The following is a 16734-nucleotide window of genomic DNA, read 5'->3' on the forward strand; positions in this document are numbered from 1 at the left end:
CACACACACACAAACACACCTATCTAATTCTAGAGATATGTAGTCTGGACGAGGATATAACCTTTTATTATTTAAATATTTATTTTGTAGGTTCCCAAGTGCAATACTAGTCTTTTCCATATTGGTGGGTTTTTCCCAAGTAAACCATGCGACTGACACTGACAGCAGTTCAGAAACTACAATCGTACCAATCTACTCCACAGGGGGTGGTGTGTTCATAAATACCACCCATAGATGCGCCAAATTCGGAAATGAATCCAGTTTTTCCACAACCAATGAAGCGGTGGATTTTGAGACCACGGAGAAGATCGGTTTCCAAATTCAAAATATTGGTTACCTAGCAATTCCAGTTTTCCTTGTGATAGGTTTAAGCGGTAACACACTAACTATCATTGTAATGCTGAGTCAGCAGTTCCGGAAAATGTCCTTTAGTGTCATCCTTGTAGCTTTGGCCTTGTCCGATACCACACTGATCATTATGCTACCATTCAATAAAGGTTTTGTAAGGGAAATTCTTGGAGTTGATATCAGAGCTTTGTCCTCTGCAGGATGTAAGCTTTTTTTCTTTATGTTCCGTTCCGCCAAAATGACATCCTCCTGGTTCGTGGTCTTCTTGTGTTTGGAGAAATTTGTAGCTGTCTGGTTTCCTTTGAAAATTAAATTCATCTGCACAAAGCGGAACGCCTACATAGGACTGATGCTAGTTTACGCATTCTTATTCATTTATAACGGTGCGTGGACATTTGCACCAAAGTTAGCGAACGGAGACTGCATTCCCCATTACCCGGACCGGCCTATTTGGCAAGGATATTCGTCATCGTAGGAACAATGATATATTCTATTATACCCATTTGTTTTATGATGATATTTACGCCCCTCACTTGTTACAAGTTATTCCAGCGTGTTAAATTACAGCCGATTATCAGCTCCGGTAATCAAAGAGTCAGCGAAGAAGTCAGGAAAACGACCGCCATGTTTCTCAGTGTTTCGATTGCATATGTGGTTCTTGTAGCCTCTATAGGCATTGCACATATTGTCTTTTACCTTCAAGGACTGGCCATCTTTGAGGCTACGCAACCTGGGATGGTCATCTTCAGAGAAATTGCTCAGATCTTGGAACAGCTGAATTACTCTATCAACTTCTTCTTGTACGTCGTATGTAGCAAGAGTTTCCGTAATCGGGTAATACTCGTACTAACCTGCAAAAAACAACCTATCTACAGTTACCGAGACCAATTTAAAAGAAGAGAATCGACACTACAGGAAAAAAATGGAGCGTCGGTCGAAACGAGTTCTTCTTGGATGGTGTTTCAGTTAATAACTCTAATCTTACCCATGTGTATAATGATTTTGTCCACTCTCCGTCGCATTCCTGCTAATGGTTACGTACATGCCAACATGTATACGGGATCGCGGTTTTTATTCCATTGGAAGGACTAGACGGTGTGCGTTGTCATGGCCCCCAGTCTGTTCCAGAGGAAACCACACTGGAAAATCCCGAGGCAATTTCATTTTCTTGGCCAACAATGGAATCGAACCCGCACCGTTTAATTAGTGAGACAGCACTCTACTCCCTGAAAGACTAGGATAGTTGTTAAAAAAGTTGCTGTATTTGATCTTAGTATTAGGTAATAAAAACTGGAATGTTATAGCCCCGATCTAATATTATTGGTTCCAAATTCATAAAAGTAGGTTGTTTTTTTTTTGGTTTTTTTTAGTAAACGTAATTAATTTGTGTTCAATAATTTGAGAATAACAGGACATGAGATCTGTGACTCCAGGCCAATTTGTTTATATACTGAGCGCCATGGAAAACGCATCACTTAGTTTTTCGTATAACAAAATGATCCTGTAAACATATCTTATTTATTTTGTTTCTTATTGTGAACAATATTCAAATGGGAACACATCAATAACAACACATTTGTACACTTATGGATGTTTAATTTGTAATCAACGGTACAAAGTCAGAGGGGTCAAAACCAAAAGTACGACACAGATGTCAGTAGCGCGTGTGTCCTCCACGGGCTCTTAAGCACGCTGTGCAGCGACGTCGCATGGAATTTACCAATGTTTGAAAGAAGGCCTGGGGCAAATTGTTCCATTCTTGGACAAGAGCAGCTTCTAAAGCAGCAATGGTGTGCATCTGTGGTCTCCGATACTATACAGACGACGTCCAATCTCATCCCAGACATGTTCTCTCGGTGCCATGTCCGGAGACATGGCTGGCCAGTCCAAGACATTGATGTTGTTAGCAGCCAGGTAGTCCATACTAAAACGGGCGGTATGCGGACGTGCATTATCCTGTTGGAAGTGCTGAAGTTGTGGGTGCGCTCGAAACATCGGAATAACAATTGGTTGCAAGACATCATCACGGTAGGCTACAGCATTAAAGTGACCCCTGCTAATGTGTAGGGCGGTCTGGTGATGAAATGTGAAGCCTCCCCACACCATTACACTTCCCCCACCCCATCGATTCGTTTCGAAGACGCAGCAGTCTGCAAGACGTTCCCCAAGACACCTCCACACACATTGACGGCCATCAGCGTGATAAAGATGAAAGCAACTCTCATCACTGAAGAGCACACTTTGCCAGTCTACTCTTCTCCATGTCTGGTGTCTTTGAGCCCATATCAAACGCCGCTGACGGTGATGATCCCTGAGGATAGCTCCAACATAAGGTCGTCGTGCACGGAGTCCTACGTCTCTTAGACGACGTCTTACGGTGTTGGCACTTACTGGTCCTTGTCTTCCGACGAGTGCTGCACCTGTTCGAGTCGCTGGGCGGAATCTGTCACGCAGATGAGTGACCCAGATGTAGCGGTCTTGAGCCTGGGTTGTAACGCGTTGTGGACCAGGACGTTGACGGTCACGTGTTGATCCAGTAACTCGAACACGTTCCACCAACCTTACAATAGTGGACTGATGAGAATTGAAGTGTCTGGTAATAGCACGTGTAGACATGCCAGCCCTGGACATTCCCATGGCTTCATACCGTTGATTTTCAGTAAATCTCGGCATCTCTAGCTCGATTCCTTCACACGTCCAACAACAAATTACGGCAGATTGACGTTTCACAGATCATGTACTGCACATTAAGTTGAAAACATGCTTTTAAAGGGCTCAAACACAATGCTGCACGTGAATATTGGGTTTTTCATGTGCATCTCGTGCAATTTTTTTTTTGTGTACACGGACCGATATTTTTTGCGTTTGGGAGCATTGTGTGAAACAATAGTTCATAATATTCAATAATATTATACATACAAAACCACCTAGTAATAAAATAATTGGGAAAAAAAGTGATGCGTTTTCCATGGCGCTCAGTATATGTATAGTGTTATTGTGATTTACCAGATATTCTCTCAGGGCCAATGTACATATTTGGCTACTTCTTACGTCATTATGCGTAATTAACCAATCCAATAATCAATCCGAGAAATCAGGGAATATAAAAGGCGTGCCTTGGGTTCAACAAATTGGACGATCATTTGAATTCTGAAAGAACCAATCATGTAGTGTTTTTCAGAAATCTAGACACGCTGGCTTGTGCAGGAATGGAGTGGAGAGAATGAAAGACATGTAATTTTTAAATATAATGTAGACCAGTGATTCTCAACTATTGTGCCGCGGCGGCACACTGTACACCAGTGTGCCGCGCGATCTTCCTATGTGTGCCGCGAAATTTTGAACGGCACACTAAGAAAATGTGAAAAGACACGCGATCCCAATTGAGTATTATTCACTGGTGTCTACTGATAAGTTCCTTAGCTGTGCTTTTCTTTATTTGGTTTGAGTTATTCTATATGTCTATGACTAGCCTCTGTCTACGGTTGTATTCCGGCTGAATTACCATGTTTTTATTTTGCAAAATACAAATATTTTTCATATTTATTTTTTCATGTGTTCCAACGTGTGCCGTTGGCAAAAGAGGTTGAGAACCGTTGATGTAGACTATTGTTTTAATAATATGTAACTGCTTAAAATGTGTAACCTGCTTCGATATAAAATCGTATGTTGTGTAAACTGTTGTCACCTGTTTTAACATAAACACCTATTTTCAAAGAAAGTTTAGACCGATCACTCTGGCAGAATATCTGATCTGGGTAGTCGTCATTAATCAAACAAATCATGAAAAGTCCTAGAGTATGGAGTTAAAACAAAGCCCATGCTAGACAAATCTAGACGATCAGGCTAAAACAGAGCCCATGCTAGACAAATCTAGACGATCAGGCTAAAACAGAGCCCATGCTAGACAAATCTAGACGATCAGGCTAAAACAGAGCCCATGCTAGACAAATCTAGACGATCAGGCTAAAACAGAGCCCATGCTAGACAAATCTAGACGATCAGGCTAAAACAGAGCCCATGCTAGACAAATCTAGAAATGAAATGAAATGAAATGGAGTTTAACGTCCTACTGTTCTGCTCCTAACCTGGGCTAATGAAGACAGGCATACGCCATACAGTGTGCTATGAGGGAAATTTTGCCTGGGCAGCGGCCCTTCGCCTACTCTTATATCGAATTCCAACTGCCAAGGGATCTTTTACGTGCACGCCAATGTGTACACGGGACCTCGGTTTTTCGTCCCATCCGAACGACTAGACAGCTTTCCTTGTCAGCCCCTCCGTCCTGCATCACTGACAAGGGAGAACCACGCCGGAAAATCTGGATGAACTTTCTCGGCCAATGCAGGGATCGAACACCCGACCTCCAGGCTAGCGAGCTAGCGTCTTACCCACTTAGCCACGTGATCCCCGACAAATCTAGACGATCAGGCTAAAACAAAAGATATAATAGGATTCTTATACCGCGCTAAACTCCAAACAATAGGGTCTGCTTAAAGCGCACACAAAGGCAATTCTAAGTTACTTTAGAGGGGTTTTTTTTAATATTTAGAAAACAGGAATGTCTTTGATTTAAATATTGAAAATGTTGGAGCAGATTTTAAAGCTAACGGGAGGGCTGAAATTTCAAATAATTTAAAATCAATTTTTTTCAGTTTCCGCTTTGATACTGTAATGTAATGTTGAGATTGGGATCGCAGAGGTCGTATTGACTGGTAGGGATTAACAATTTCCTTTAAATATGAAGGAGCATTTCCATGAAGGCACTGATACACAACTGTTAAAATTTGAATTCTATCCTTTCACTTATGCGCAGCCAATGCAGAGAATATAGTACTGGAGATATACCAGAACGTTTTGGTGATTAGGAAACTAATCGGGCTGCAGAACTTTGTATCTTCTGTACTTTTTGTAATAATTCAGATGAAATGCCAGTAAGAAGACTGTTATAGTAATCTAATTTTGATAAAATTAACGATCGTACAATATGTGTAGGGGCTATACTATATACCGGAAAACACCGGAAAACAACCGGAAAACACCGGTATTCAGTATAAAATGGTGTTTTCCGTTTGTTTTCCGGTTGTTTTCCGGTGTTTTCCTGTGTTTCCGGTGTTTTCGGGTATATAGTATTGCCGATGTGTAGCAAGGTACATTATTGATCTTGTGTAGAATTAGTAATTATTAAACACCTGTACTGTATATAATTATAGGACTTGAGTTTTATTATCTTGAGTTTAGAATTAGTAATTAATGGTGGCAAATAGTCCTAATGAAATCAAATGAAATGTACTTTTACTACACCATAATGAGAGGCATATACGGCATACAGTTTTTCCCGGACAACGGCGCTACGACCTACTCCTATATCGAATTCCAACTGCCACGGGTTCTTTTACTGCATGCCGATGTTGACACTGGACCTCGGTTTTATCGTTCTACCCGAATGGCTGACGTTGTCCCTTGTCAGGCCCGCCGTAATACACGACTGACAAGGGGGGACAACGCCGGGAAATCCTGATTAACTTTCTCGGTCAACATATGGATCTTACATAGGACATCCAGGTTAGCGAGCCAACGTCTTACTCACTGAGCTATCGAACTCCCCATATAGTCCTAATGAAAACGGACATACGCAGTGTGCTATGGTGGTATTTTGGTCCCACAGTGGCGTTTCCGTCCACTATGCGTAGACCTTCTTCATTAACCCAGCGTAAAACCCTGTTTCATTCATTTAACTCTTCAAAGAATTCAAGCTCTCGGGAGTCTGCCAACCTGTACACCACTGTGCCCCATTCGTAGGGCTAGATACTTTTTGACCTTGTCAGCCCCCCCCCCCCCCCCGCGTCCCGCAACACCGACAAGAGGAATCCATGGGATCGAACACGGGACCTCCTATCTACAGAGCAATTCGACAAAGAGTATAGAGGAGCGCGCTGCTGCCATAACAAACTTTCCCTCACAGTACACTGCATCTTGTATTCCCATCTTCCATAGCCCGGTTAAAACCCAGTTTATTTTTTAATTATTATCGTTAAAAGACATCTTTAATCGAAGTAGTGACACTTTAGCTGGCAGAAGAATCTAGAGAAGAAACGTTTTCGTTATCGAAAATTTATAACTTTGAATCATACGGAAGTCTTGTTATCCCCAAACATGACTGTTAAATGCGAGAGACCTTTGCAGAGAGGGGGGGGGGGGGTCTGGAGCGGAAGCGTTGTTTTATTTGACATTCCTGCAATCTCCTGCAATCTGAGAGAAATTCTGCAATTCTTTGTGAAACAATATCAATTAATTACAAAAATAAACATGTTTGTTCCGGAATTGTAATTTTCTACATGCATTAACCGTACCAGAACAGGCCAAGTATAAACTATACATGGTATAACAAAATCATAAATTGGATATCGAATTAATATATAAATATTTCCAGGTATCATTTGGTATATTTTGTTGTTGGAAATATTATTTTAGATAGTGTTCACGATATACTTATTTTACAAGTACCTGTAAGTAGATTATCCATTTGCAATCAAAGGTTGGAGTAGGTTAAGTTACGTGAACAAGTAATGAAGCGGGTCGAATCTTAATACGGGTATTAATGTTGTCATGGCGTTCACTCGACTCCCTATAAAAGTAGTTAGGAAACCAGACCAAATCACATCAGTTGTAACGTCTAGTATACTAACAATCAGTCAGCTTGTAGCACCGACTTGCAACGAAAGTTTATTATATACCAAGTAAGTTATAGCTACTTTCAATTTAATATTCTACTTTCAATTTATTATTCTACTTTTGTTTTTCATTTCATTTTCAAGACTTAATGCTTGTATGTTTAGTCAATTGCATTCAGTAACGATCGCAACAGCAGCACTAGACTCAATGCCAGACCGTATGACCCATAGCGCACACGTTAAACACATTTGTACCCCCCACCCCGCATCCGTACTACACGGGCGTTCAAATCTGTCAATATATTGTAATAACTCCATGGGTCTATGAAATAACTATTTATTCTGTGGAGCCTTGACTTATAAGTTCTTCCTATACATCAGATCTATATATAAATAACAATCACTGGGAAATATATATACTAATAATAGGATTTAATACTGGACATCATTAACATTAAGTTAGATTAACATGGTTAAATAAATAAATTATTTATTTAGTTATCCCATATCATTAAGTTACATCATGTTATAGAAGTAGAGCTTTAGTCCACTGTGTCTGTTAATATTGAATGTGATTATCGTAAACCAATATGAAGTAATCTGCTAATTCACTTAATTGTAAGGTCATTTGGGATTTGTCACTTATGTTCTTTTTGTGGACATATTTTATAAACTAAGCTAAGAAATCTCAATACGATCGGTTTTTTTATTTTAATTTTTGCGAAATGGTTTCTAAATGGCATTGTGTATTAACTTAACAATCTTTGGTCGTCTTACATACTTAACATACATTATGTAAAAGCTAAATCTGCCTATTGCGGGTCTTTCTGTTGGCCTTAAGTACTATTTAAAGGAGCTAAATCGCTAACATTTGGGACCTAGAAATTGACAAAAGTGGGTCGCAACGCATATAATACTGTATTATGAATGTATACAAACTGATTTACATTCAATGGTTTCCGTTTTTACTCCGATTTCAAATCAGTTATGTTCGGCGAAATAAGCCAGCAGTCTCAAGCGAGTGCACATTTCTAGCGTCTGGTTATTCCAGTCTACATACGCCGTTTGATTTGGTGCAATGTGTCTAGCCTCGTCCCTCGAGTCTCTTGATACAACTGGGGCTGAAGCGCATTATGGTACACGATTCGTGTACCAATGGTAAAATGTCTATTTTGTCTTAAATATTGGATATCATTCAAAAGCCCATATTTTTCCGGTAAGATCACAACATGAATGTTGATTTAATTTGACAAATAAATCGTGTTTTCAATGTTGAAGATTTTGGATGATATTGAGTTAGAGACTTAGCTACTTAAATTATAAATGAGACATTTATTCATAAACAAAGTCCAATGATAGACTCTCTAGATTATCGGGTGGTCGTGATTTTTAATGAATTGAAAAACTATCGCTATTTGATAATTTAATTTAAAAAAAGATAATCGAAACTTTATTTATTATCGAAACAATCGTAGCAATGACAATCCACACTACGCTATTTTTTATCAAAACTTCAAACACTGATAACTTCGCTCAAAATAACGTAATTTGACTGAAATTGTCAATATAATATTTGTTTTTCATTATCAATGTGTAAACTACCATAGATAGAACTACATTTTACATAATGAAACTTTAAACATGCATTACGCAAGAGCAAAATCTGCTTATTACAAGTCTTTCTTTAGGCCTGAAATGTTATCTAAATTATCAATTAGACATTAATTAACTTATCCGGACCATAATAAACTCTCGATGTCAAGGCTAGCCTTCGATGTTGGCTGGATTAGATTCCTATATGCCGCTAACGGCCATTGATAATTAAATTTAAAAAGTGGATAATCGAGACTATGCTGTTTATATTAATGATTTTAGTAATGATGACCGAAACTATGCAAAAATTTCACCCGCTTCTTTCTCGGCTCATAGAGGATCAATTTGATTGAAATTTTCAGCAAATTACCTTTACACTACCTAGTTTTTAACTATTATAGCGAGAACTGCCATCTCTTTATCTTATCTCCCATAATGTATCTTTAATATTGGTAGTTAATACAGTCAATTGGATGCTATGTATGTGATCAATACAGCATCGAGCTATAGGATATTTTTATTTTCTATAAATGGCCTACAAAGATTCATCTGACAGTTTGTTCTATCGGGATGCTAATATCATAGTTACATATTATAGTTTTCTTTATTGTGATTTCTAGAAATGGCTTATTACGGTTCACTATCTGCTCGAGGTTCCATGACTCCTGAGATGTCGAAGATGATACCATTGGTCAGTGATAGAACACCAGTACGCCATCTTAACAGATCTCTAGATCTAGGTCATTCCAAGGCGTACTACAACCCAGCATCGTAAGTTCTATTCTTATATTAATTCAATGATCAAGATTCTGAAATGACCCAACCCCTTTGATTCGGAAGAAGATTTAATTATATTTCATTTGTTTCACGATGTCTGCGTCTTAGATATATAGTTAATCACATTCTAATATAATCCCTAATTTGGGTGTTTTCAACAATGGTATATATTGTTTATTTTCAATTAACAAACATTCTGAAACTATCCCCAATTTTGGTGTTTTAAATATCATTACACTTTGTGTATTCGACTGTAATAAACATTCTAAAATGATCCCAAATTTCAGTGATTTAACATTTTTAGCATTGGTGATTTAAACTCTATAGCACTGTTTTCCCCATTAAAAAATGAAAAACAAAAACTATGAAAGGGTCCCTAATTTCGGCGCATAGCAAATATTCTGAAACGATCCCTAATAAACCAAATAAAATGATTCTAAATTTCGGTGATTTAAAATGCTAACCGTTGTACCAAGTGAATTTTCGTATAACGAAACATTCTGAAAGTATCCCTAATTTCGGTGATTTAAAAATTTATAACTTTGTGTTTATTTCAGTAAATCGGTGTATAACAGATATTCAGATGGAGATTGGGGATATTCTAACAATACTCACTATAATCTGTCGAATAAAGAACGAGCACATGGTGAACGTCTCCGAGCTGATGCATGGAGAGCCATCAAGGAAACTGATGCCAGAACACGCAACAGGCAAAATGACGTCACCAAACGATTGGGTAAGCTCCCAATTTCTTAAATACCACAAAGAACAGTTGATACCCCCTCTCATTTATTTGTGTCTATTACTTTTGCAATCATTGGAATTCGGACTAGGTGGGCTGGGGGGGGGGGGCATTGCCGAATATCAACAGGTTTACAGCCAAATATCATCAATAATCCGTTTCATTTAGGGCGTCAATAATCTGACGGCATCACAGTATGATCAAGAATATGAAGCATTAAAGGCATATCATATTCAGAATTGAGTTTCAAACGGGCATTTTGGCGCCCTCTCTACTGACAATTTCTTCCGCGGCGACAACAAAAATCACATACGCGACTCTATTTAGGTACACACATGGTGTTGCTTACTCTTCTATTTCTAGAATGCTCGTTAACCCTTAATCCTTATTAAGTGACATGTAGCGATTGAAAGACACATTAAACAGAATATAATTTTTATGGGATATCAATCAATCACTGGTTTTATTCTAGAGGTCCGACGTTTCGACAAGTATCCCCTTATTGTTAAAATCTTGTAAATATCTATGTATTTGTTCTTGACCTACAATTCTCAATGTTTGCTTCCTTAGGTGAAAGAGTTTATGACATCGCTTACATGAAAGGTGAACTTAACACAGAAATTAACCAAATGGCCACAGAAATAGAAAATCTTAAGGTAAACATTTATATTTCTTGAAGCTTTATCAACAGCCTCGTGTTGAGATTAAACACCGGTCTTCTGGGCCGGCGTGGTTCCCACTTGTCAGTGATGCAGGACGGAGGGCCTGACAAGGACAGCTGTCTAGTCGTTTGAATGGGACGAAAAACCGAGGTCCCGTGTATACATTTCCGTGCACGTTACAGATCCCTTGACAGTTGGAATTCGATATAAGAGTAAGCCGTAGTGCCGCTGCCCGGCCCAAATTTCCCCTATAGCACACTGTATGGCGTATGCCCGTCTTCATTAGCCCAGTTCGGAGCAGAACAGTAGGACGTTAAACCCCATTTCATTTCATTTCATTTCTGTCTTCTGGGTAAATTGACAGAGTTATCTCCCATCAAAACAGCTAAACCTTCTACCTGTTGTTTTGTATAATATCATATCATCTACGGCTATCAATTATATGAGATTATATTTTTCTGTTACTACAGGAGTATCGTCGAACACTAGAGAAAGCTTTAGGTGATACAGCCAATCCTTTACATGTTGCTGAAGAATGTTTGATGCATCGTGAAAAAAGACGAGGTATCGACTTGGTTAACGACAATGTGGAAAAATCTCTCATTAGGGTAAGACATCATTTTTTGTTATTATCTTCCAAGTAGTAAAAATATACGACAGTGTTTGCCTTTTCCTTATTCCGCTTTTCGTTCACATATTTGTACGTTTTATATCAAAAACCTGGCTGTTTAGTCACTATAATTAATCATGTGAACATTTTCATGTGACTAGAGCATCCCCAAGTGGGATGAATTGTTGCGCAATATAAATGTCGTTATTATTATTATTATTTAATGAACATGTTACGAATAATACGGGTTACGACGTAATCTGACGATGTCACTGGGGTCCGTGTATCAACTGTGAAAGGGGACATATTCTGGTCATTGTCCGTCACACACAAATCCAATTTATATCTCGGTATACAAGATAGATAGATCTATTAGGCACAAACATATACAACATAATGAATAAAATTATAAAATAATCTGCTTTATGTATATATATATACATATATATAAAGGATATTTCGAATTAATTTGGGGACCCTTTAATACTGGGAGCCCTTGCTGCAGCCCACCTAGTCCTTCCCTTGATCCGGTCCTGCCTAACTCTATCAATCTGTTTATATATTTACAGGAAGTTGAAATCATCAAGAAATGTCAGAACAAGATGCAACATTGTCTACAAAAAACCATGGCACAACTCAAGTAAGCTGACATTTTGTATTTCCACCTTGGTATTTGTCACTTGATGTGCACATCTGATAGCACTATTTAAAGTGGTCGCATCACCGACTTTTAGAAATTGTGTAATTAGATAAAGTCTATCGCTTTTACGAAATAAAAAAATACTGGGGTTAGGAAGAGTGGTGTCTCCACAATGGCCCCTTTGTCCCAATCAAGCAAACAATTTATACAACCAATTTTACCTGGGATACAGTCTGTAGTTATTGCTCCACCAAACTTCCATATTATATTGTAGTTATTGTCCGGCAACTACAGTAAACTAACGTTTCAAGCAATGTCCATCCATCTCAGAGAGAGAGAGAGAAATGGGGTTTAACGTCCACTCGACACAAACTAGGTCATTTCGGGAATTACATATGGTTTAATTTTATTTCAATAATTCGCTTGCGCATAGGAGTCTTTAGCAGTGGGAGGAAACCGGAGGACCCGGTGAAAACCCACGAGGTTGGATAGGCGACCCTACTCCTTGTCACGTACAACCGGGGTTTCGAAACCACGCCAGTCGACTCAATGACAGACTTTATGATACAGCGCGCGCACGCTAACCATTCAGCCATCCAACCCCCCCTATGTACAATCAGAACGTACTTGTTATATATATTGTTATCTGTATTCTTTATATCATTATACTCAGAGAAAGTCATAGTTACTTAATTTTCAAAATTTAAAAACTGTTTTATTTTGAATTGTTACAGGGTAGACAGGGCTGCCCAGCACGCTTTGGAAGTTGACTCTAAAGATAAACACCACGCACAGGGACTGGATGATAGAATGCAACAATTGAGGAATTCATCAGGCGGTATTGGATATTTCCCCAGTATAGAAAATTTTGATAATACGTAAGTTGTTGTATTTCATATTGTATTAAACTGTCCGTTTTTATAATTCTTATTCCATTCAACTATTTTTGCCGCGGTAAACAGACCCTCATCTATGGATGAACTGCTATCAGGGGACCACAGACGAGCGGACTATCGGGATATCAACAAATCAACTTTGATGATAATTTACTAGTATAATATAATAAACTATACTTAAAACCGCAGAACGTCCTTTGCGTCATTTGGGCATTATCTAATTTTTGCGGGGAACAATCCAAGCTAAAATGTACTCGAATCATTTATTTAACATTTATTTTAGAAACGATATTCCACTTTCATAAAAATGACATTTAGAACTTTTATATTCTTAATTTTTCCGAAGATCAAATATAGCATGATCCAGGTCTCAACTCGTTGGTATTTACCTTTTATGTCTAATTTTATTGTTTTGTTTTTAATCACACAGGATCACAGTCCCCGAATCATGGGGCAGATATACCCAACAAAACATCGCCAGATCTCAAAAAGAACGAGCTGCCTCTGCACGACTTCGAGGTGAAATCGATGCCTTGATGAGAGCATGCGCAAGTGAGATGTGGAATATTTATAACAACGTTAATACAAGCTTCAACACGAGAATTCACGAGACCACAGACGCAAGAAATACATTACAAGCACATTTACAACGAGTATGTAAAAACAGTTTATGTTTTCTATGCGTGTTATTCTGCTTTAGATGTATTAAGATGTCAAGGTTACATTTTATGATCAGCTTTTTGCGAGTCTATTTTTTTGGCCTCCAATGTTAGATAAATTATTAATTAGACATTTATTCACATGATCCATAATCCACTCTCTAGACCATCGGATTGAAACAGGAACGCCATTTCATAATTTAATTTTAAAAATAGATAATCGACAATGGTAGCAATGACAGTCGAGACTACACTATTCTTACTTTAAACAGCGATACCTTCGCTAACAATAAAGGGATTAGACAGTAATTTTCAATATATTCTCCTGTATTATTTTAAAGTATTATAGCAAGATCTGTAAGTGCTTTATCAAAATCTAACATAATGGATCTTTAACGTTCATAATCATGTTTATTCTTGGATTACTAACTAAATCTTCTAATCTTGCGATCAAAATTAAATAAGTATTGTAATTATTATTATTAAAAGCCAACCATGTACATTGTTTGCATGGGGTTATAACATACTATATTAAAGATACATTATGGGAGATTAGATAAAGAGCTGGTAGTTGTCACTATAATAGTTAAAAACTAGATAATGTAAAGGGAATTTGCTGAAAATTTCGAGTATTTAGCGATTGGATTTTGAGCCTAGCCTCGATCATCATTACTAAAGTCGGAATGATAAAAAACATAGTCTCGATTATCCATTTTTTTATTTAATCAGAATCAGCAGACCGCGTTCTAATCCAGTAAATATCGCAGGCTAGCGATGTCATCAAGAGTTGATTATGGTCTGGATAAGTTAATTAATGTCTTATCAATAATTTAGATAACATTTCAGGCATAAAGAAAGAATTGCAACTGGCAGATTTAGCTCTTGCATAATGTATGATTATGGCCACCTACAAACTTATTAAATCTTACAGTTTACCTTATTATGCTATGTTCCCACTATCACGATTCGTGCTACGATTGAAATCGTGGGGTAGTCGTGATAATCCTATAAGGATTTTTGGTCAGTGATAGCAATCGTATTGATCGTGTCGAAATGTATTCGAACTTATCTGCAAGTACCGGACCGTGGACTCAATAGGGACACTACTACTATCGTAAAGCATCGAACGACAATGGGAACCAAGTATAAAATGGAAATATTTTTGAGATCAGATACAATTTGAAAACTTCTGACCTCTTTTCCACAGACAATGCAAGAAATACTTGACATGGAAAGAAATATTCAACAACTACGTAAAGCTATACAAGACAAAGAAAACCCAATGAAAGTCGCCCAAACTCGACTTGATGAACGAACCAGAAGAATTAATGTTGAAGTTTGTCACGATCCCGTCATGAAATCGTAAGTTAACGCATTTTATTGCTGAAGTGAAATAATTTTACCAAAGACGTAACTAAAGATGGAAAAAGAATGAATTCGTATAATTCTGCAGAATTGATCAAAACTAAATTGACAGATCAGGGCTCAGTTTCACGAAATTTTGGCTAAGATAAAATCAAAATTTTAGTAATGTGATTGGATAATATTAGATTGAGTTTAGTTCTTAGCCAATCAAAATTGAAGTATCTACTAAAATTTGGATTTTTTCTTCAGTTAAGATTTCGAGAAACAGGGCCCTGGGCCCTTATTCACGAAAACTTAAACTAAGATACAATCGAAATTTTAAGAAATAATGCAATTCGATTGGCTGACCAGTAAAATCAATTTGCATATATCCAATGAAGTTGCAGTATTTCTTAAAATTTCGGTTGTAACTTAGTTTAAGTTTTCGTGAATAAGGGCCCTGGTTTGACAACCATAATTGCATCAAAAGGTTATTTTTCATGGCGTGTCCCATGGGCAATAATGTCAGGTTACAGTCATATAACACAAGGAAACAGAATGAATATCGATATATTACTCAAAATGAAATTATTTTTACAATTTTTATTCAGATTGAAGAATGAAGTTGGTGAAATCCGTGATTCCATCATGATGTTGAAGAGAAGCCTGAAAGCATCTGAAATTAGTTTAGCTCGTTTATTGAAAACCAAAGCTGTCCTCGAACACGATATTGGTGTGAAAGAAAACTCCTTGAAACTCGATTCTAAGAGTTGTATGGGCATGCGCAAAGGCTTCCCCATGGACCCTAAAATCGGTCCAATCTTTCAAATGGTGCCCGGAAGTTACTAAATTGTCAATTCACTCGTTATGAAAATTGCAAAATCCAACATAATTATATCCTCACAAATATTCTGGTGGTTTGACATTTCGCTTTATTTTAGCCTGGTTAAGTATTTATATCTAGGCATAAGGGGTAGACAACCCCGATTTCTAATCTACCTTTAGCAAATCACCAAATATTGGGAGTAGAGAACTTAATATTTCGATCAAATGTTTTATTTAATGGAATTAGTTATCAATAATTATAACGGCTATATGCCCTATGCCACACCATTATTCCCTGCACCATTTTTGGGTGTAATTTATAGATTTATTTCCCCGTTCTGTGTGTAAATTATAGAATTTGTACATCTATAGGTCACTTTTAATTGTAAATAACATTTTTAATATATTTATTTTATTATATGATTATTTTTAATTATTTTAACCCACAGTGAATTACATTTTATTGTGCCAAATTCTCATGTTTGAATATTTTTAGGAACATTTTGCGTTTTTCCGTTGATCACTTTTTTGTTATTATTTAATGGATCGGAATTTTGTATATATATTTTTTAACATAGATCTAGAAGTGTTTATTTATAATCTGTTTGTCATGGTTGTTTAGTAATAATTATTTTGTATTATATTAGATTATTTATTTAATTTAGGAAATAATTTCTAATATGTTTATTGTATTTCTAGTGGTTCGTCCATTTACGAATCTATTAAAACACAGATCCCATTTCCTTTCGTTTTTATAGTTCACAATTTCGTTTTACTTGTCTTTGTAGGCTATCGAAAGTATAAAAAAACGAAACGAATTATAGATCTGTATTTTTATCAATGTTTTGTATCTTTATAATTATCTTTATACTATCTACTAGATACTAGAAATAATCTTGTATATAATAATTGTAAGATATGTTGTATTTGAACCTGTGTTCATCCTTAGTTTCATTTATGGTCT

The 16734-nt window shown here is 37.2% G+C and overlaps 2 protein-coding genes across 2 annotated transcripts; both read left to right on the plus strand.

Annotated features, from left to right (window-relative positions):
- Positions 1–325: 325 nt before the first annotated feature.
- Positions 326–5286, plus strand: LOC126824454 (growth hormone secretagogue receptor type 1-like; the record flags this gene model as incomplete). Its single annotated transcript, XM_050553686.1, has 3 exons — positions 326–699; positions 1089–1182; positions 5272–5286. Coding segments are annotated over 3 exons (483 nt in total), but the record flags the coding sequence as incomplete, so codon positions are not given.
- Positions 5287–9273: 3987 nt separating this feature from the next.
- On the plus strand, positions 9274–15794 carry LOC126824455 (tektin-3-like). The gene is made up of 9 exons (XM_050553687.1): positions 9274–9386; positions 9950–10128; positions 10705–10790; positions 11267–11404; positions 11976–12046; positions 12781–12924; positions 13373–13595; positions 14809–14963; positions 15557–15794. Exons 1-9 carry the CDS (start codon positions 9274–9276, stop codon positions 15792–15794), a joined length of 1347 nt encoding a protein of 448 aa, XP_050409644.1.
- The last annotated feature ends 940 nt before the right edge of the window (positions 15795–16734 follow it).

Source organism: Patella vulgata, chromosome 6 (genome assembly GCF_932274485.2).
Source record: "Patella vulgata chromosome 6, xgPatVulg1.2, whole genome shotgun sequence".
NCBI classification, from domain to species: Eukaryota; Metazoa; Mollusca; class Gastropoda; family Patellidae; genus Patella; species Patella vulgata.